Here is a 22,441-nt window from a genome sequence, read left to right as displayed (position 1 = left end):
TTAATTTATGCATTAATATTAATTTACTGTTAATATTTAATAAGATCCTTTTATATCAAATTGCTTTTTAGGAGTGTTCCTTCAACATCTGCTCATAGATATACAAATCTAAAAGAAGTATCTGCTTGTATAAAGAGTAGTAATATTGTATATGGTGGTATTGTCTAGACAAGAGAGAGTTCTCTTTATTTGAACATAGCCTGCAGCTTTTCTTTTTCATTCTCTTTTAAAAGTGCTTGCAGAGACTTAGGCAGTTCCAGAATTCTGATTTGGGCTTGTGTATGCGTCATGATAATCTAATCTGGTTAATATGGGTCAGTAACAGCGACTGCAACATGCAGAGGGTGCTAAAACTGTGGCTATTATGGAGAGCAAGGTGTTCTGGAAAGAATCAGAGACACTATTTTCGAAGCTCAGCTCAGCTATTTCCTACCTCTGTGACGTTGGGGAAGAAACCACATCTCTGATCAGCAGTTTCCACGTCTGTCAAATGACAGCTGCTAAGGTACCTTTTGGCTCTCAGTCTGGATTTCTAATGGGCCAGATTTTGCACTCAGGTTGTTCTTTTGAAGTTTATAGTTGCAGCATTAAAGTCTTTGGATGATACTGACCCATTGAAATGGAACTGATAGGCATTTCTTCCACTTAGTGTAGTGGGGAGAGTGGCAGGCTGGGTAGACATAGAGAGACCTCTGTTTTAATTTGAAAGTCTTTAATGAAGGATTCATGTGATCTTGAAAAAGTCTCTTCACTTGTGTGTGTCTCAGTTCTATACTGGTAAAATTAGGATAATAATCCTTGAGTTCTGCCTTTCCCATAGGCTTAGTAGGAAGAGAAAATGTATAGCCTACTAGCCTAATTAGTCCCAGATACTTGGACAAAAGTGAGACCTATAAGTTTCTTTATAGTAGTAGAAAAACTGACCTAGTTTACTATGGGAGGAACACTATTCAGATGGGGAAAGGAAATACTATATAACAGCACAGTCTGGGTGGCTTTTTGAAAACTGAAGATGAAAAATGAAACTCGTAAATGTTGGTGGGTTTTCTTCAAATATGAAATGTAGCTAGTATTTCTAACTTATATTATGGATCTTTTGGAAGTACAACAAAAAAAACAAAGCTGTTTTTCTTGAGTCTTCTAATGTTCAGCCAAAATAAATAGGAGACTTAATAAGGAAACAAAATATTGGCAAGCTTCTGACGTTTCATGTTTGTGGGATTTAGATCCTGCTGTCATTCTCCTTAAAGGATTAATCGTAAGAATGGTGGTGTGGAACCTTTTCCTTAATAAAAAAATAAGGTGGAAATCATTTGCATTCCTGGAAATTCTTGCTGGGAAATGTTGCACTACATGAGAAGCCGTCTATATTGGTCTTGCCCTTTGGGCCTATTTCTTTTTTTTTTTTTTTTTTTTTTTAAATAAAACACAACTTTATTAGCCAATTATCCAACAAGTAAAAAAGTTTCAGATTGATTCTATTTGTGTTTTTCCATTCGCTTTTTACTTTTTCCACTTTTTTGCCATTTCTTTTTCTTCTTCAAAGGATTAGCTTTTTCTCCAGCAAATGTATTTTCAGAATGCTGTCCTGTGTTTTTAGGAGGAAAATTAAGTTTGTGCTTAAATTTGGTGGAATTTTCCAAAACTCTGCCGGTAGTGTGTGACGGTTTAACCTTTTCGTTATTAACATAACGCTTAACTCGTAGTTTTCTTCCCATTAATTCAGAGTTGTTTAATCTCAAAGCAAGTTGTACAGCATCAGTATTCTCAAAGAGCACATAGCCACACCCTTTGCCAACTCCTGTAACTTTGTTTCTCACAATTTTTACTGCTACAACACTTCCACAGTCAGAGAAGTGCTCTTGAATAGCAGCCTCATCAATTTTGTAAGGAAGGTTCCCCACAAACACTGATCTCTTGCCCCTCAAAGGAGTGTCAGATATAAGTTCAACTCTGATTGGAAATCCCTCTGCAATCTGAGCACCATTTCTTTTCAGTGCCTTTTCAGCAGCAATCTCTTCCTTAAAAACAACATAACCATTAATACTCTTCTGTTCAGGGTGAACTTCACGTTTTATTGCAGCAATCTTTTTGGATAAAGTGCTCTTTGCTGGAATCAAAGAACGGAATCGTACACATTCTATTTGTCCATACTCTTTAAAAAATGACTTCAGCTCCTTTTTTTTACAGGTGACAGGTAAATTTCCCACAAATACAGTTCTCTTATTTTTTATCTTTTCCTCTGCCTCATTGACTTGAATCTTCTTTCTTTTATTTACCTCAAATGAATAATTTGAATTATCAAGTATTTTACCACCTGCTGTTTTATCATTATTACTAGCTTGAGAAATTTTCCTTTTCTTCATCTGTTTAGCTTGCATTTTTTCTTCTTCTTCCTCTTCAAGATCAGCAGATGCCAAAGCACTTTCTCTGTTTGCCAATCTTTGATCTGCATCAGAGATTTTCTTCTTCACTGTAATTCTCTTTGCAGGCATTTGTTCAACAGCAGCACAAGTTCTTTGACTGTGGGATACAATCTCATCTTCATTATGTTTTCTCTTCTTACTCTTAGCTTCTCTAGCAGTCACATAGATGGGTTGCTGCACTTGTGTAGCTGAGGAGCTGAAGAGTGATGCCAGGTGGCTCTTGCCACTCTTGAAGGGCTTGTTTTGAAACAAGCTGCTGGCCACTTGTCCAACCTGATACTCTTCAGATAAGGAGCTACTCACGCTATCTTCCATTGCTTTGCTGCCTCCGGTCTGCTTCTCTTTCTTTCGTCTAACCTTCTTTTCCGCAGCCATCTCGGCAGCCGAGAAGCACCTCCCCGGGATGTGAAGCCACGTGATCCCCCTTTGGGCCTATTTCTGTAAAATGAAATGGTTGGATTCCTTTCCATATCTGACATTTTATGGTTCCTTAAGATCAAAAGACTAGGAAAGAGTTTTCAAAACTATAAAGTACTCTATAAAGTTATAAGCATTTGTTTTTATTTGGCATTTGGGGTATAATATCTATAAGAGAATATATCCCAGTGAAACTGGCTAAAGCTGAAGATCCACTGGGACTAAAGGACTGAGATAGAAAAATCCTTGGGATGTCAAATTGACATTCTCCACCCTAGAATGGGCTGGAGGTGAATACTTCAATTATAAAACAGTGAATTTGCCTCCTGGGCATGGACTAGCATTCCGACTTCATCCCATCTACACATATACATAAATTTCCCAAAAGATAACTAGAGGTGAAACTGACTGAATTAATCACACTAAGGCAACATGGGTGAGCTGACGGGCTTTGAAAAAGGGCTTTTAAATCTGGAAGGATTTGTTGACCAAAGGAGGTAAGACTTCTCTCATCTCCTGCCTGGATGTGACAAATTACCTCAGAGTTGGGAATGAGGGAGGCAAAGGGAACAAGTTTCCCAAACTAAGGGTCTTTACTTTACCTGTAGTATTCCAACCAAAAAGAATATAGTCCCACCCAATCAAGCTAATGCCAGAAGGTGGAAAAAGACTGTAAGTATCCACTGACTGAGCTCAGAAGGTCATCCAATTAACCAGTCCAGCATCCCTGCCTGGCAACAGAGCTTAGTGAGAAGCAAACACAGCTTCCAAGTGATTTGTTCTACCCACTCCAGCAGCAAATTGGCCTATGTAGCTGGTTGTTGGTCTGACTGGTCCAACAGAGATTTCCCAGCTGAGCAGCTAATTGACTCATGCTCTACAGTGAACTTGTGAAGAACCCCTGGAGAGAGAAAGGACATTGAGGCCCTTCGGTTTGACAGTTGTGAGTTATTTTGACCACACATTCTCTATACACACATGCCTTTGTAGCATTGTACTTTAAGTTCATGCTAACATTTCCCCAAGGTTCTGGGTATATTTGTGGGATAATATGCTGATGCTGGGGAAAATACTTTGTAGCTAATAATGTTCTTGTTGTGCCATTTGAGTAAATGCCTTTGCTAAAGGACTTACTGACTACTGACCAATTGTTAATGTCAGATGCATTAGCAGGATCTTTTGAACTAGTGTTTAAAAGCATAGTCTACCGGAGTTATCCCTAGCACCTGAAAGTAGGAGTAGCAATAATTCTAGGGAGCCTACCTGCCAATGGCATAGGGAATTGGGTGAATGATACCTGGAGGAGGTTTTGTAGATAACCTATCTTTTAATGGAAATGCAATCTTTGTTTCCCCCTGTAATTAGTCCTTAACTTCAAATGATTATGGGAATTTAGGATTTAGAGCTAGGATAGACCTTAGAGAACTTCTACTCTAACCCCTTCATTTACAGCTGAGGAAATTGAGTCAAAGAAATAAAATGGCCTATTGAAGGTCACACAGATAACCTACTGAAGGTCACACAAATGAAAAAGAGCAGAGCTAGGACTCATACCTAGATACTCTAGATAATCTGATACTGAATTTTCAATCTATTGTACTATTTACTGCATTCTATGACATTCTCCCATTCTTCTATCCATGACATGATGAGTTTTCTCCAACTTCTAATCACTCCTATCATATTCTTCTTCCCTTATGTCTAGTTGGGTGGGGCAGTGGATAGGATGTTGGTCCTAGAGTCAAGACCTGAGTTGAAATCTGGACATTTCCTAGATGTGTAGGCCTGAGCAGGTCATTTAGTCTTTGCCAGCCTCAGTTTCCTCAACTATAAAATGAGGATAATAAGCAGCTCCTACCTCATAGGGTTGTTGTGAAGGTAGATAATATTTGTAAAGTGCTTAGTATGGCATCCAGCACATAGTAGGCACTGAATAAATGCTTGATCTTTTTCCTTCCCTCCTCCCCCTGCTAAAATCAAACTAGTCAACAACTCAGTAAGCACTTATCAAGCATCTGCTATATTCCAGACACTGTGCTAAGCCCCGAGGAAAGCAAAAGTAGTCTCTACTCTCAAGGAACTTACAGTCTAATGGGAAAGATAACATGCAAACAAATATGTACAAGAAATGTAAAAACAAGATATATACATGTAAAGAGATATCTGTACATACATACGTGTATGTATGTGTGTGTGTACATGTATATACGTATGTGTGTGTCTGAGAGTAGTCTCAGAGGACAGACTTTAATTAAGGTGAAGGAGAACTAGGAAAAGCTTCTTGCTGAAGGTGAGATTTTCACTGAGACTTAGAAAAAGTCAGGGAAGCCTGGAAGAAGAGATGTGAAGGGACAGAGTTCCAGGCGTGGGGAATAGCCAGTAAAAATGCCAGGAGTTGGGAGATAGAATATCTTGTAAGAGGGGACAACAAGAAGGCCCCTCCCACTGGATCACAGAGTACCTGGAGGAGAGTAAGATGGAGAAAGACTGGAAAGGTAGGAAGGGGTCAGGTTAGAGAGGGAGTTTTATATTTGGTCTTCTAAGAGGTAATAGGGAGCCACTGGATTTTGCTGAATGAGAGATGACATGGTGAGATCTATACAGCTTTTTTGGTTGTTGTTCAGTTGTTTTTTAGTTCTTTCCAACTCTTTGTGATCCCATTTGGGGTTTTCTTGGCCAAGAGACTGGAGTCGTTTACCATTTCCTTCTCCAGCTCATTTTACAGATGAGAAAACTGAGGCAAACAGAGTTAAGTGACTTGCCCAGGGTCACACAGCTCAAAAGTGTCTAAAGCAGATTTGACTTCACGAAAAGGAGTCTTCTGGACTCCAGGCCTGGCACTCTATCTACTGTGCCACCTAGCTGCCCCTGATCTACACTTTAGGAAAATCAATTAGATAACTGAGTGGAGGGTTGACAGGAGTTTGAAAGAATCTTGAAAGCACAGGGAAGGGGGAGGGGAAGGAGAAAGGGAGAAAAAGTTGGAATTCAAAATCTTATAGAAAATGAATGTTAAAAACCATCTTTACATGTAATTAGAAAAAATAAAATACTATTTACATGTTTTTAGAAAAAGAATCTTGAAGGCAGGGGAACTAAACCAGGAGGCTATTGCAATAATTTAAAAGTGAGTCGATAAAGATTTGTGCAGGGTGGTGACAGTGTCAGAGAAAAGAAGGGAACTTATACAGGAGATGTTTCGGAGGCAGAAGAAGGTAGAAACTACAGAATTTGGCAATTGATTGATATAGGGGGTGGCAGAGAGCTGAGGAGTCAAAGATGACATCTGGTTTGTGAGCCCGGGGCACTTGGAGGATGTTGGTACCTGGAACAGTAACAGTATAGTTAGGAAGAAGGGTGGGTTTGAGGGAAGGAGAAATATAGTGAGTTCAGTTTTTGATACAATGAATTAAAGATATCTGAGACATCTAGTTTGAAATGTCCAGTAGGCATTTGGAGACAGGAATCTAGAGGTCAAGAGAAGCTAGACAAATGTATCCGAGAATCATTTGAGAGAAACTAACAGAGTTGATTACTGAATCCAGGGAATCTGATGAGATCATCAAGTGAAATAGTGTAGAGAAAGAAGCAAAGAGGCCCCAGGACAGAGCCTTGAGGGGGTATTCATGGCTCTCAGGTATGAGCTGGTTGAAGATCCAGCAAAGGAGAATGAGAAGGAGTGGTCAGGCAATTAGGACAGCTAGGAGACAAGAGACTTACAAAAGTCCATAGAAAAGAGTATCAAGAGGCAAAGGCTGATTGATGGTGTTACAGGCTGCAGAGAAGTCAAGAAGTAAGGAAGGGCCTTCAGATGTAGCAATGGAGAGATCATTAGGAACCCTGGAGAGAGCAGTTTCAGAGGAATGATGATGTCCGAAGAGAGAGAGTCAGAAGACGGTGAAAGGAAAGGAAGTTGGAAGCACTGATGGTAGATGACCTTCTCTAGGAATGTAGCCACCAAAGGGAGATCAGATTGAGGTTGATAGCTATGAGGATGAGTGGACTGAATGAGGGTTTTTGGAGAATGAGGGAGATATCAGCATGCTTGTAGGCAAGAAGGAAGCATCTGTAGTGATCCAGGAGTGACTCAGGAGAGTCTCAAGGATTATATTTTCCTACGAGCAAGTTGTATGCTCCTCATCCTGGATCATTGGTGTAACTCTTCTGCTCCTCATTCTCCAAGGTCCCTAAAGTCCTTAGTTCTCTCTATCAAAACTTCCTTTCAGGATATGACCTGATTACCAATCATTCATACTTTAGTGTGAACAAGTTTAAACTGGCATATTATCTTTCTCAGAGGCACTTTCATTTTAAGCCTTCTCTAACTGCAATGGGTGACCTTGACCATTTTAAGCTAAGGTCTTTCCTAGGCCTCAGTTTTTCTGAGGCAACACCCATTCAGTAATTAAAGGCTAAGTAAGAACTGAGATAAAAGATGGCTTCCTTTTGCCTTCACAAAAAAATCAGGGAGGGGAAGACCTTCCCACTGCATCCTGGCCATCTCCAGTTGTTCTGAGCTATGTCTGACCATGGGACTCCAATGAGTATGGAGGAGAGAGTGAGGCTGATGACTGTACAGCTCTGCCTCACTTAAATCCAATTCACCATCAAGTCAAGATGTCACCCTTCTGTATCATTGGTTCTCTTTGAGAAGCAAAGGACAAATAACGACAATTTTATTAGGGCTGAAATGAGCTTTGGTTACAAAATCCATTATTCCTTTTTTTTTTTTTTTTGGAAAAAAGAAAAACAACTCGAACTCTCTGATTGTAGGATATTTCTTTAATGGAATTTCAGTCATCAGTAATCAGATGAGGGAGATAATGTATAAGATTGAAACCCCTTTCAGGTATCTCTCATATTACACTATGTAGGTGACTGTCTCCTCAGCCTGAAGGGTAGCAAATTCCATCTCTGCAAATTCCATACCTAAATTTCTCTCTTTGTGTAGATTAAAGATCCAGTTTGACATCTGGGCCCAAATCTCTGGGGAACAGTAACTTAGCTTGTGATCTCACAGCAAATGCGATGTTTGTGAAGATAGTACCGTATGAAACTGATAAAAACAAATAAACAAACAACCTTAATCTCCTTTAATCTTTGAAGCACTTGGATCGTGATATGGATCTTCACAAAACTATGAATTTCTTACCTAGGCATCTCAGTATCTATAATCTTTCTCTTCTCAGTCTCTATGCACAAATTAAGTACCTCATAAAACAAGTAATGTTTTAGAAGTATGTATCATACAAGTGAGTTGATAAAGGCCTGTGCCAGGGTGGAGGTAGGGCGAATTCAGGGAAAGAGTAAATTCTGGTGAAGAGAATTGAGGAAAAAGGACTCTCCCAGAAGATACAAGTGTAGGAAATAGGTTGACATGTGGGACCTGATGGTGTCATGGAAAAAGTGTTGGATTTACAGTTGAGAGTTATTATTCAGTAGTTCCCAGTTCTTTGGGACTCCCTCTGGAGTTTTCTTGGCAAAGATACTGGAGTGATTTGCCATTTCCTTCTCTAGGTCATTTTACAGATGAGGAGACTGAGGCAAACAGAGCTAAGTGACTTGCTGAGAGTCACATAGCTGGTAGGTGTCTGAGACCAGATTTGAACTCAGGAAGACCCTAGCACTATCCACTGTACCACTTTGCTGTCCCAAGAGATTGGGTTTTAAATACTGGCCCTGATATTTACTCCCTTTTCCTGTTTCTTAGCTTCCATTTCCTCATACCTCAATGGGGATAGTAATGCCACCTTTCCCAAAGGGCTGTTGTGAAAAAAAACGGTTCGTGGACCTTAGAGCACTATGGAAATGTGAGCTGTTATTTACAAGGTTACTAAATCCAGATTTTGATTTTTTTTCAGAGGTACAAAAAGGACCATAGCCTTTGGGAGTCTCAAAAGAACTTTGGTTTAACCTTAAAGAAATGAGCCTTTATGGAAAGCAATAGCAATAAAAATGTGAATAAGATACAGTTTTTTGTTAGAATATTCTACATTTCCGTATGATTTTTGAGTTATTATACTTTTTTTACATATAGTGTGTATGTGAGTTTAGATATCATTTTATAAGTTGAAGAGATATAATCAATTGTAGGTGTTTGGTGAATGCTTTTTCTTTTTTTAAAACCCCACAGGTTTTTGCCCCCTGCTCTTCCATCAGTAGACTTGTTTTCTCAGATGGCTACTGCTTCATTTTCCATTGCTGTGGTGGCCTATGCAATCGCTGTGTCTGTAGGGAAGGTCTATGCTACCAAGTATGACTATGCCATTGATGGGAACCAGGTAGGTTCACCTCCGTTCCAAAACTATCTTACAAGACTGGACCTTTGATCAGAGCTATAACTAGGAATTTTTGTGCCTAGAATAAGGGCCATAAACTACACTGGGCCAAGCACTGGGAAGCATGTCCTTGTTTCTATAGGGTAGGGGGTCAGGAAAGGCAGTTTGTTCCCTGGGAGGTAGTGGAGGCAAAGACTCTAGAACACCAGGATTATGCTACTCAGGAAACTGTCACAAGGGTCAAGGGACGATAGCTTCCTATTTTGACTAATTAGTTTGACTAGCTAGGTGCTAACCTGACTAAATGCTGTATTGCTGAAGGACTAAATACACTGTCCGTGTCCTCTAAATTTTGTGCTCTCCAAATTCAGCATCTTGGGGCAAAGGCCCCAGGCTTCCTACCCTTTTTTAAAGCTCTGCCAAGGCAGAACAACTTAAACCTGGGAAGAATTTGATGTCTGTTGAAAGATGAATTTGTCTCTTCAATAAGAATACCATTACTGTACTGACTCTCTGTTAAAGATACCCAGATATCAATTTGAGATAATTTTGAGGGGTAATCTAGATATTATATCACTTTATACTTCCAAGATTTTTTTTTTGAGATGGAGTAAACTGGGTTTGTGATTTCACTGGTGCAAGGAACTTTTCACAAGGAAAATCTGATTGCCAGTTCAGACCAGTACCTAAAACTTACGGTTTTAGGGAGTTGGCTGGGACACAGGAAATTAAGTAAAGTGTTTAGGGTCATACAACCAGTATGTGTTGAAGGTGGGATTTGATCCTCCAAGACCACCTTTCACTTCACTAATCAAAACCTGATTTTTAAAAATCATTTATGCAATCAGATCATGAATAATATAGACATTTAGCATTTCTTTGGAAAAGAACCATGAATGCTTTACATAACTCAAAATCTACTCAAAGTGTGTTTTTTTAATAAGCAATATTTCCAATGTAGCAATTTCTGTTGATATCAGATAAGATTGAAAATGAAAGTCCGTAAATGTGCACTTCATTTGGATGACATAGAACAGGTAGGCTAGTCCTAGGCCTGAATGCTCCTTCTTTAAAAACTACAAAAAATGTCTACAAATAGTGCATGTTTCTGAAAAGACAGAGCAATGAAAAGAGTTGAATGATGGGTGATCACCCAGAATTCTAGACCTTTCTGTCATAATACAGTCTGTGGCAAGTCTTCAGCAATAGATAACTCCAGAAATGAAAGCTGAAGGTATGTTAATAGCTTACTGAAAATGAGATGAGTGACTTGTAATAGCCTAAAACCAGGGCAATGAAAGAGCTATTTCAGCACAGGGTCAGTTAATGCCCATCCTTTCAGGTTTGTAACCTTAAAAATAATTGAAAGTAGGGAGGCTTTTCTCAGGTACCATTTCAGTCAAAACTCCAGGCATCTTGCAGCCTCCCAGATACCTCCACCTATGGCAGCTATCATTAAAAATGACTTCAATGGAAAATGGCATGGACTGTCAGTTGCAAACACTCATAGTTCTGATGAACTGTTTTTTTGTGGAAAGGTGCTGTTGGGCATGGGGGAGGCAGAGTGTTAAGAAGTAACTGCTGTGTTTAAATGGAATATATCTTTTTTGGTTTTTTGTTTTTTTTCTTAAGCTAGAGATTTTTTAAAGTAAATATGGGAGACTAGAAGAGTAGGAAAAGGGTGAGGCATTTTACTTCTTCTTGCAATGATCCAGTCTTTCTCCTAGGAATTTATTGCCTTTGGGATCAGCAATATCTTCTCTGGATTCTTCTCCTGTTTTGTGGCTACCACTGCTCTGTCACGCACAGCTGTTCAAGAGAGCACCGGGGGAAAAACACAGGTAATGAGACCCTAGCCTGGGAGGTGCCACACTTTCCATTTATTATCACAAAGAACAAGTTCAGGCACCAACCTGAATTTATGTTCTCAATGAGCTTATATTCCACTGGGGGAGAATAACATGTCCACAGTTATGCAAAAGCAAACAGTATACAAAGTAAGATTAAGTAGTTTTTGGGTTGGAGAAAAGCCCTAACAACTGAGGAGGATCAGGAATGACCTTTTGTAGGAAGTAGCCCCTTACATTGAGTCTTGAGGAGATTTAGGATTTCCAAGGAGTAGAAGTGAAGACGGAAAACATGGGGGCACACAAAGGAGGAGCAAGGGCATAAAGCAAGAGAAGGCACGGAGAGACTAGGGAATGGCAGGCGCTCCAGTTTTTTGTGAAATCAGTCTGAAAAGATAGTCTCCTGCCTCTGCTATTTACTAGCTGTAGGACCTTGGCCAAGTCATTTCCCTTATCAGGGCTTTGGTAACTCCCTCTGTAAAATGAGAGTACGTAATAGGTTAGTTTTAAGATCCTTTCAGGCTCTAAATCCTTTGGTCCTCTCACCCCCAAATACCTTTCTCTGTTTCTATTGCAATCAAACCCTCCCTTTCCTATCTCCCCTCCTCTATGAGGCCTTTCTTGACTACTTCAATCCATATACTGATTTATACTACTTCTAAATAGAGGTCCTGGGTTCAAATCCAACCTTGAATTTAAAGGATTAAAATTGCCCTAATTTTACAGTGATATGAACTTATTTGTGTGACCTTGGGCAAGTTACTCACTTCTTTGTATCTCAGTTTCCTCTTCTTTAAAATAAGGGAGTTATAACCTTTGAGGTCCTTTCTGGCCCTAAATCTATGGTCTATGCTCCTGTGTTTCTGCAGTACTTTTTGTGGCTTATGCTACACAAACAGGTATTTTAGTACGTACAATTCCAGAGCATCATGTTTCAGAGGGACTAAAACAGATTCTCTGGACTACATAGTTAACTGATAGTGAAGCCAAAATTGCTGACTTTTACTTACTTGCTATCACTTCTAAGCTCAAATGAGACTTAGGGTAGCTATCTCCAATAATAATGTCTTGGGTAAACTACCTGCCCTTGGCAAGAGTTCTGTGAGATAATAGTGTTCTTGTAAGCTGATATCCCCTTCCACACACAGGCATGTATTATATTTAGCAATGGAAAAGGCCAAGATTCTAGGAATGAGGAATGAAACAAGCTTAGATATTGTTCAAGATTTAATTACTGAAATGTATACTAAGTTCTGAGGTTTAAAGGCTGAATGCATGGACTGGGACCCAGTAGACCATGACTCAAAGGGACTAGCCCTTCTCTCTGTGGTTGTATGACTGGGTGTCTCCTGTAATAGCACCCTCAAAACTGGGCCTTTCTTTCTTAGGCCTGAGCTACTCAACAGCTTATTTGAATTTCTTATATAAATCTTGTCCCAGCTTGGCTTAGATTGTCTAAAGAACCTTCTAATATCCATCAGCAAGCCGCAGATCTCATGAGTGTGCCTGTGTTTACATTGCTATTCTCAAATCTAATAGTTAGCTTATCTAATTGTTGTATCATCAAGTGTTCTTAGAATGTTGAAAGATATTTAGTGAAACACAACTGCTATTTGGAACAAAAGAATTAACAAAAATCTAATTATTACTTTTGCCAAGTTTTTGAAGACTGTTTAACATTTGTTTGACTAATGATGATAGCCACCATCAGTTAAAAACAAAACAAAAACCCAAAATGTAAGGTAGAGAACAGATATATACATATATATCCAATCTAATTTGTTAATTGTTAATAATAATTCATGTTTACACAATACTTTTAAGGTTTGCAAGCCTTTTCCTCATAATAACCACTTATAGGTAGACAGTTCAAATACTGATCCCTATTTTTTCAGATGAAGAAACTGAGGTTCTGGAGATTAAATGCCTTTCCCATGATCATATGGTTAGTATCTGATACAGAATTCATCCCAGGTGTTCTGACTCCATGTCCAGGGCTTTATCCACTAAGCTATGTATATTCTCCACTGTTGATGGATTTTAACCACTGTAGGGCATTTATATATTGTATAATACAGTTAAACATTCAAAATTCATTTCTTTCTCTCCCACTTGTATTCTGTCATCTCTGATTTTACCTTCCCAAATGACTTAGGGCAAAATGCTTTTGTATTTATATAGTTCTTCCTATCCATGCATGTTACAATAATAATAATTATTACAATAATAATATCTATTATTTCTATAGGACTTTTAAAGTTTGCAGTACCCTTCACGTTATCTCATTTAGCTTAAGTAAATATTAGTCTAATTTCTTAACAATTAACTTGGTTTCTATATCTTAATTCCTTCACACAAACTCTAAGGATAGTTAATTTGCCGACCATCACACATTTTTACTAGCCTACCTTCCTATCAGAAACTATATAGATCGTAGAATCAGTAAAGGTGCCTTTCTTGTAAGAATTGCTCTTATATACAGGAAGCTTCCTTTACAGTGTGATTTCAGGCACGTTCAGAAGATTCCTTTCCTTATATGCTTCCCCTCTCCAGATCCCATTTCTCTTATCTGTCAGCTGATACTTGCAATTAATTTAGCAAGAGACAAAGCCTTAAAATAATTAGGAAGGAAACAAACATTTATTAAGTGCTTTTTATGTGCCAGGCACTTTGCTAAATACTTTAGAAATATCATCTCATTTAATCCTCATAACAACTGGAGAGGTAGGTGCTATTAATATGATTGTCTTTATTTTACATTTGAGAAAATCAAGGCAGACTGAGGTTAAATGACTTGCCTAGGTACACACAGCTAATAAATTTCTAAGACCACATTTGAATTGAAGGTTTCCTGGCTCCAGGCCCAGCATCCTATTTTCTGTGTTTCCTCCAGCTCCTAAGAGCTAGAGAGAAGGATAAAATCCTCATATCCCTGGGGAAAGTATCCCATTAGTTAAAATTAATTCTAAGATATAAATGAGTGATGCATTCTTTCCTGAAAAAAAGAGGAAGAGGAAGAGGAGACTAAAAGAAAAACCATGAAGTCCTAGGGAGTGGGGTTGGGATTCTACAGAGGGGATAAAAGGAGACAAAACTGGTGTTGGTACTGAAGACAAACTTTGTCTGATTCATAATCTCCATAATAATGTATTGAAAGAGCCTTGAGTTTGATTCTAACACAAATTATGCCAGTGGAATATTAGAATGAAGCCTCCTTAGGTTTTCTGCTTATCTAACTCTTAATTTCCTTTTATCAACCTCTTTTAAGGTGAAAAGCCAGAAGTAGATAACACCTTTCTTTCTTCTTCTTCCATTTTGATTACTTGGTGTCCTGTTTTCCTGTCTCCTTTTCTTTCAGACCTTCTATTGCTCACCTCTGCTTAGGCTCAACTGTCTAAACTGAAGGGTTCCACTTACTCCTATGTTCTCAGCTTCTCTTTCAACTTTTTTTTGATCTTAAGAGAGCTTTTCGTGACAGAAAAGGTAAAGTTTTTGGAATGTCTATTATAAGAGCCCTAGTAAAGTTCATGAGTTCATAGCATGATCACTATGTGCTGAAAGCACACTAAGAACCATCATGGGATGTCCCACAGGAAGTAGGAGACATGCCCTCATCAAGGTTACAAACAAGAGTCAGGACTCTTTGTAATATGGTGGAGAAAAATATTTTTATTAGATTGAATAGATTACAAAGAAAAATTGCTCCATAAATCATGAAGTTTTATTATTTTTGTGATGAGGGTGATGGTGATGATGTCCAGATTCATGATTTCATGTGTGAAGAAACTCCTGATGTCTAGACACAGTTTGGAATTTGATGTAAAAGAACCAGGATAAAATCCCATTTCTACTACCATGTTGACCTTGGGCAAGTTACTTAACCCCTTGGTGCCTCAATTTTTTTATTTGTAAAATGAGGGTGTCAGATGAGTTAATCCCTGAGGTCACGTAGCTCTAAATCTATAATCCTATAATCAATTCCCCTTTCAATGATGCAGACTGGCATCTGTAAGACCAAGTCTTAGAGATGTGAAGTGACTTGCTCATGGTCACTAAGCTAACAGTTTAACTAGTTCTAGAATCACCTCTCTATACCTGGAAAAGGACTTGGAAGCCATCTGCTCTAACCTCTTCATTTTATAGTTGAGGAAACTGAGGCCCAAGGAAGAGAAGTGACTTGACCAAAGTCACACAGGTAGTGAGATTTGAATTTGAGTCCTCTAACTCTGGAACTAATGTTCTTGCTACTGTATCATACGACTTATTGGAGGAAGAACTTGAACCCAGGCCTTTCTTTTTTCTAAGACTGGTCTACTCTGCCACTCTGGGTCTCCAAGTATTGTTATTTTATTTTTCAATTCACTTAATCCAATATTTACTAAGTGCCTATCCTGACCAAAGTTCTGTGCACAAAGACAGAAACAATCCCTGTCCTCAGATCACTTTTGTTCTGCAATGAATAGATGAATCTGATGTAAAATACTTCTGACATTACAGTAATCTTTTGTCCATTAAGGAATTTGGAGCAAACAGAGTAGACTCTGAGTCCTGTAAGATGTCAAAGAAAATTATCCCTTCTCCCCAAATCTGAAGACCTCAGTATTTCTCAGTTTCTCTAGTTACTGTAGCTTCTCTATTTCTTGCCTGCCTCTGTGTTTTTTGCATAATAGCAACAGCAAATATTCCCTCTTACTGTACTGGAATGTGGGTAGGGGAAACTGAAGAATAAAGAAAAGAAAAGCATTACGGTCATTTAGTGCATATAGAAGAACTTCCTTGTACAGAACAATGCCCAGAAGGCATCTCCCAAGGTGTTGTCTGTGCTGAGTTTAAAAATCACATAGAAAAAGTAAACCACGTGTATTTGTGTCAACACTCTTTTTCAGATTGCTGGCATCATCTCAGCCTTGATTGTACTGATTGCAATTGTGGCTTTGGGGAAGCTGCTAGAACCCTTACAAAAGGTACGACTCTGCTTTTTGGCACATCAGTTGCACAATTTCCCTGGCACTGGTCTGCAACAAGGAAGAAATAACAAGAGATTTAAAAATCATCCCAGGGAAAAATCATTCCACTGAATAAATGGCCTTCCCTGTCTCTCTTGGCAGTCTGTCTTGGCTGCTGTTGTCATTGCCAACCTGAAAGGAATGTTTATGCAAGTGTGTGATGTTCCTCGTCTGTGGAGGCAGAATAAGATTGATGCGGTAAGTCCCAGGTTACCCTCCTCCTCCGAAACCAGTCTTGGGTCTGAGTATCCCCTCCCTACTAAGTTGTACCAGCTACCTGGAAAGCCCAGTACTCAAGTCAAAAATAGCAAGGTATGCTGTATTTTTATGATGTTCCCTGTAAAACATGAAATTGATCTCCCCGGGGGAAAATCTATTTCCATTGGGAGCCTTGTATAAGACACAGAAAAAGTGAGCCTTAAGCAGACATAAATCTGACCCCAGGAGGTCAAAAAGGCATCCTGATTACAACTCCAAAAGGATCTCAGTAACTATAAGAATGATTTTAGAAGCTGAATCCTTTTAAGTTAGGTTGTAATTCAAACAATGATTAGGAATGCTTCCCTTGAAGGACCATTTCCCATTTCATGAAAATAATTTAAAAGGGGGAGAAAAACCAGGACAAGATTAGTAGTAATAGGGCTGTCTGCACGTGCATGGGGGGGAGTTGCTCCTTAAAGTTCATACTGTTCTGGAATTGATCTTGCTGGTTTTCCTCCCACAGCCTGGATTCATTTCCCCTTTAATGGCTGGATTATAACGTCTCTGCTTTCATGTGCTTCCCTAGGTCATCTGGGTATTTACATGCCTAGCATCCATCATTCTGGGTCTTGACCTAGGACTGCTTGCTGGCCTCCTGTTTGGATTACTAACTGTGGTCCTGAGAGTTCAGTTGTGAGTAACATGAAGGGGAAGTTTTTCTACACGATTCCTATGGCATTTTGATAAGTACTGGAAAAACTATTTCCCATTAAGTGCTATCTGCAGTGGCCAGGACACTAGAAGGACACCTCATGTGGCAAAAGAGATGAGATGTATTTGTGGTCTCTCCTTTGGCATGTTCTTCCTAGCTGTGCAATGGGAGAGCACCAGGATTTTGAAGAAGGGTAGGGGACACAAGCTGAAAGAGGACAAAACAAATCACTTGTTCATTTCTGCCAAACCTATTACAACAAATTCACTGCCAGTACAAGCGGTGTGTTTATGTAAAGCAAATGTACTTGGAGAGAGTTTACAAGAGAGCATCACAGGAGGCAAGGGTAATGGAAAATAAAATCTACTGAGGAAAAGGTAAAGGACCTGGGGTTCATCTCTTTGCTTTGGTTCCAAGAGACTGTGAAATGTATGCTCTCCTGGGCTTAATGGGGAGACTAGCCTTCTTGCATCAAATTGTCCCATAAAAACAGGCTCCCCATTCTATGCCATATGCTTGCCTCTCTTGATCTTCTCACCTTATTCTGGTGGCCAAGGCTACTGTGCAATGTCTGCCCCAGCCTAGCCTCTTCCATCTGTCCAGGATGTATGCTTCCTCCACCTAGCACTCATCTAAGCACATCCTCTTAGAGGACGCCTCCTCTAAGCACAGAATGTTTACTAATGTAGTGCACTAAATGGTTGCTTAGGGACCTCAAAAAGGTCATGTGTCTCCAAGAGCATCATCTAATTTGCAGTTGAGGGATATCTCAGGGGTTGACCTGGGAAGAATCTTGCTTTATGATTCTGGGCCTCCATAGCTAGCCTCGATTTTTCCTTTATTTTAATTTTTTTCTTGGTAGTTTAATTTGATCATGGGCTTCAAGCTAAGAGATTGCTACTACAGAACAGAGTGAGCTGAAAGGGAAACTCATGGTACATGGCTGCTGCTGATGTCTACCTGGGCTTTTAGCCAGTAAGGAGCAGTACCTTTCTTTGACTTGGGATTTAATTTCCACTAATTATAATGCTGGTCCACTGAGGCCATTGTTGAAAGAATCCAAAACAAATCCTCTTTCTTTGGGAATTGCATTGACTATCTGCTTCTGGTCACACATGACAAATCATGGAATTTATCTGGTAGTGAATGGGACAGAACCTCTATAGCCCAGTTGGTGGAAAGAACTAGAAGTAGAAGGCCTGGAAATCTCTTTGTGGCTCTCAGAGATCTCCAACTACAAGGAAGCAAGTAAGTAACCAACCAACTATGTGCCAAGCACTGTGCTGGTTCTGAGGATACAAGTTCAGAGAGTTAACCCCTATTTCCAAAAAGCTTACCTTCTAATGGGGGGGAACAACAAGAACACATATAAATCTATGTAACAGAAATATAAAAAGAATAAATATGAATATCTACAAAGCCGTTAAATAAAAGGTAGGTTGGGAGAGAGGGAGGGCATTAGTAGTTGAAGGAATGGCTTCCTTTCAGTAAAAATATGTGTAATGCTTAATAAGGGTATGTGATTAAAAAGTCAACTATTTTTAGCTCAAGGAAATGATCAAACATCATTATTATCACTTGCAACAATAAATCTTTATTGAGTACAAGCCAAGTGAAAGGTATTGTGCTAAGCTAGCTGACTTTCAGCAATTCTCCTTATCTATTTCTTTATCAGTAAACAGAGGCGTTGGACTAGATAATGTTTAGGGTGGTTTTATGCTCTCTTAATATCCATTTGGGGGACTGCATTAGGAATAGGACAAGGTTCCTGCCTTTACAAAGTTTATAGACTCTGAGTAGACAGCTATGTCACATGGAAAAGATTCTGGATTTTGAGTCAGAGGAAGCAGCAAAGGGCACTGAAAAGAGATTGGAGGAGTCAAGCTTAAACTTTGGCTTTGTCATTTGTTACCTGTGTGTGACTCAGGCTAAGTGACTTCACCTTTCTTTGCTCAAGTTCCTCATCTAATAAAATGAAGGGTCTGGACTAAATGACTAATATGTTTCTTTTCAGTTTTAAATTGATTACCCTAGACATCTTAAAAAATAAAAAGACAACAATATAAGGTTGCATGTGCTAAGAGGCAAGGAGATTTTAGGGACAAAGTACCAAAGGAGCTCACAGGAGGGAGCAACCAGCCTGAAGTGAGTGGGAAAAGAGGGGAGAGTTAAGCTGAATCTGGAAGGCAAGAGAGAATTTGGAGAAGCAGAAGGCCCATAGATCTAGCTCTGGAAAAGAGCTTAGAAAACTGCTAGTCCCAGACTCTCATTTTATAGATGAAGAAATAGGGTGAGAACAGGCTAGAGAACCTGATGAAGGCTGTGCAGCTTATGACCCAGGCAGGTCAAGCCCAGGCAGTCTGAACAAAAGGGCAGGAAGAATGTTGTAGGTAGGTGGCATTGCCATCAACGCTTTTCAAACTTCTCTCTTCCTCAGTTTTCTCATCTGTAAAATGGAAATAATAATACCACCAACTCACAGGGTTGTTTTAAGGATCAAATGAGTTAACATATAGAAAGCATTTCACAAAACTCTAAGTGGCCCAATAGATAGAGTCAGGACAACCTGAGTTCAAATCTGATCTCATGCTCTTCCTAGTTCTGTGACCCTGGACGAGTCATTTAACCTCTCTAAGCCTCAGTTTCCTTATCTGTAAAATGGGGATAATAATGGCTCCTACCTCCCATTGATATTGTGAGGATAAAATGAAACAATAATTATAAAGTGCTCTGTAAGACTATAAAGTGCTATTTAAAGGCTAAGCTAATATAATTTATTCAAACATGCTTTAAAAGATCTATGATTTTGTCATTGTGGGCACTTGTGTCACCAACCTAGATTATAGGCTCTCGGTGATTAATAGGTGGTCATTATTACACAATGTGTAAAATAAACAAATAAATAAATTCATTTGTTGGCCAACCTGTTTTTTGACTTAACTAGTCCAGACTTCAAAAGACAGAGGCCATCTATTGCTAGTCCCATCCTCAAAACCTTTCTGTTTTAGTAGGGCTAAAAAGTATGTGGTATAGTGGATAGGGCCTTAGACCTGAAGCCAGGAAGACATGGCTTTGAATCCCTTCTCAGACACCAATTAGTTATTTGTGAAGTCATTTCCCTATGTGCCAGTTGCCTCATCTGTAAAATGAGGTGGTTGGACTGAATGACCTCTAAAGGCATTTCAGCTCTAAATTCATGATCCTCTCTTCCTATGATTTGCCAGAGCTTGCTTTAAGAAGCAAGCTTCCAGACTTATTGCCATGAGGCACCAGAGGTTGACTGACCTTGGAAGTATATACAACAGCCTAACAAAAGTGAATCAATTCATTCTTTCTCTCAGTAGTAAAAAGCAGAGATATTGTACTTCCCCTACCTTATACTTTTATGCCAGATATTTTGTACAGAGTTAAGGAAAAGCTTTAGCCTTCAGCAGCCAAGTCTGAATCTTAAATAACACACACACACTCTGATCTCTTTAGTGCCTGGTATTTAAGGGTTGGCTAGTAGATGTTTCATTCCGAAATTTGCCTACAACAAAGTACCTCAATCATAATTTTCTTTTCTTTAGTCCCTCATGGAATGACCTTGGAAATGTTCCTGGCACAGACCTCTACAAAAGCACGAAAGATTACAAGAATGTAAGTCACTGTGTATGACCTTCTCCACCATGTTCTAGGTTTGGGTTTGTGGGATGAATACTTTCAAAGGCTACTTACTTTCACCAAGGCTCTATGCATGAACTTCAGATAGCTTCTACCAGATGAACAACTTTGATCTTTATCCTTACCCAACAAATATTCCTGAGAATGTTTTAAAGCAATGTCCAGAGTGCCTTTGGTTTTGTAGAGGCCCTAGGATCTGTAGGCTGCATGATCTGATGAGGCAAAGAATTGAAATGGGAGACAGGAGACCCAAGTTTTAGTACCATTTCTGCTTTTATTGATAAATTGAATGATCTTGACCAAATAGCTTACCTTCCTTCAGTCTCCATGGGCAATGGGTAGAAGTTGTAAAGATGCCAATTAATCTTTAATACTATGAAAATTTTCCTAACAAGAATTACTCACAGTAGAATGAGTGACCACTAGATAAAGTGAGCTCTCTGTACTTTGGAGGTCTTCAAGTAGATGCTAGAAGATCACTTGTCTGCCTCATTATAGTGGGGATTCCTTTTTAGCTTTGGAGTCAATTCAATGACTGCTAAGGTTGCTTCTAACTCTTCATACGATTCTGTTTCCTGATCTGTAAAAGATGATCTCTATGGTCCTTTCTTTAAGCTCTGAGAGCCTATGTTTCTAGAACTGTTGCTTTTGGTTCTTCAATTATGTTGTACTGTGACCCATGGTAAATGAAAGACTCCTACAGTGTCACGAGGACTCAATTTCTTCATTTCTCCAATGGGAATCATAATATTTATTGTTGGTAAAATTTTTTAAATTTTTTATTAAATTATTTTATTTGTTTTCAGTGTTTAGCTAAAATTTTTTAAAAGATTTTTGACACAGTCAAGAGTTAGCTGTATTGCACACCAAAATCTTTGCCAAAACACAAAACTGAAAATGTCCAATACAAGGAAATGAAAAAGTTGCCACGTTCTGGAGTACTTGTGAAGGACTGCTCTTCCAAGTCCCTGTGTCTTTTAAAATTAAATGCATGAAGCTTAAAATTAATTGCACAAATACTTTCCTCTTCAAACTGCAGGTTGATGAACCCGAAGGAGTGAAGATTGTTAGCTTTTATAGTCCTATTTTTTATGGCAATGTTGATGGCTTTAAAAAATGTATCAAATCCACAGTAAGTAGTGTGTCATTGGAAATTTATTTCAATTTTCTTTGATTGTTCATTTATCAAATGTGTATCAAGTGTATACTTTGTGCATGACATTGTAGTAATGGTTAAAAACATAACAATACAAAATCCCCACCTTCAAGTAACATCATTTGGTTAAGGAGGAAAAACAAATAGATAATGAAAATTTAAATAATCTCAAAGTTAAATGGTACATCTTGCCCTTTGAACTTGCTTTCTCTTTAATTTTCACCCTCTCCTTATCCACTGGCTCCTTCCCTTCTTTCTTTAAACATTCCCACATCTCTTGCATTCTTAAGAAAAAATCTTCACTTCGTTCCACCATCCTCTCAAGCTATCACTCTAATGTTCTGTTCCCTTTCTCAGCCAGACTCTTAGAGAAAGTTGTCAGTACTCTTCACTCCTGCTTTCTCACTTCCTACTCCTCAATCTCTTGCATTCTGATTTCTATCTCTGCCTCTTTGTAAAACTGCTCTCTTCAAGGTCATCCAACGGTCTCTTTATTGTTAAATCTAATGACCTCTTTTCAGGTCTCATTGTTCTTTGACTTCTGTAACATGACAGTGTTGACTACCTACCTTCTTTTTTTCTGGATTCTTCCTGGGTTTTTGTGACACTATTTTGTTAGGGTTCTCTTCTTAACCTTTTGAAGCATCCCTTTGAAGACTTTTTCAGGATCATCATCCACATCACTCACTGTCCCCAGCTATATTCTAGACTTTTTCATTTTTTCTATTCACTATT

General features: G+C 38.9%; 1 protein-coding gene and 1 pseudogene across 2 annotated transcripts in view; one reads left to right on the top strand and one right to left on the bottom strand.

Annotated features, from left to right (window-relative positions):
- Window positions 1-22,441, top strand: part of SLC26A4 (solute carrier family 26 member 4) — a 62,905-nt gene that overhangs the window by 25,091 nt on the left and 15,373 nt on the right. For both annotated transcript variants that reach the window (XM_072653051.1, XM_072653050.1), the window contains 7 exons: window positions 8,977-9,124; window positions 10,849-10,962; window positions 15,855-15,932; window positions 16,077-16,172; window positions 16,762-16,868; window positions 20,457-20,526; window positions 21,590-21,682. In XM_072653051.1, the coding sequence (XP_072509152.1) occupies window positions 8,977-9,124; window positions 10,849-10,962; window positions 15,855-15,932; window positions 16,077-16,172; window positions 16,762-16,868; window positions 20,457-20,526; window positions 21,590-21,682 (706 nt within the window). The remainder of the gene's footprint in view (window positions 1-8,976; window positions 9,125-10,848; window positions 10,963-15,854; window positions 15,933-16,076; window positions 16,173-16,761; window positions 16,869-20,456; window positions 20,527-21,589; window positions 21,683-22,441) is intronic.
- LOC140533394 (RNA-binding protein 34 pseudogene) lies at window positions 1,393-2,845 on the bottom strand (annotated as a pseudogene).

This window comes from Notamacropus eugenii, chromosome 3 (genome assembly GCF_028372415.1).
Source record: "Notamacropus eugenii isolate mMacEug1 chromosome 3, mMacEug1.pri_v2, whole genome shotgun sequence".
Lineage (NCBI taxonomy): Eukaryota > Metazoa > Chordata > Mammalia > Diprotodontia > Macropodidae > Notamacropus > Notamacropus eugenii.
The sequence above is the reverse complement of the archived record's forward strand: the minus strand, read 5'-3'. Positions and strand labels throughout refer to the sequence as shown.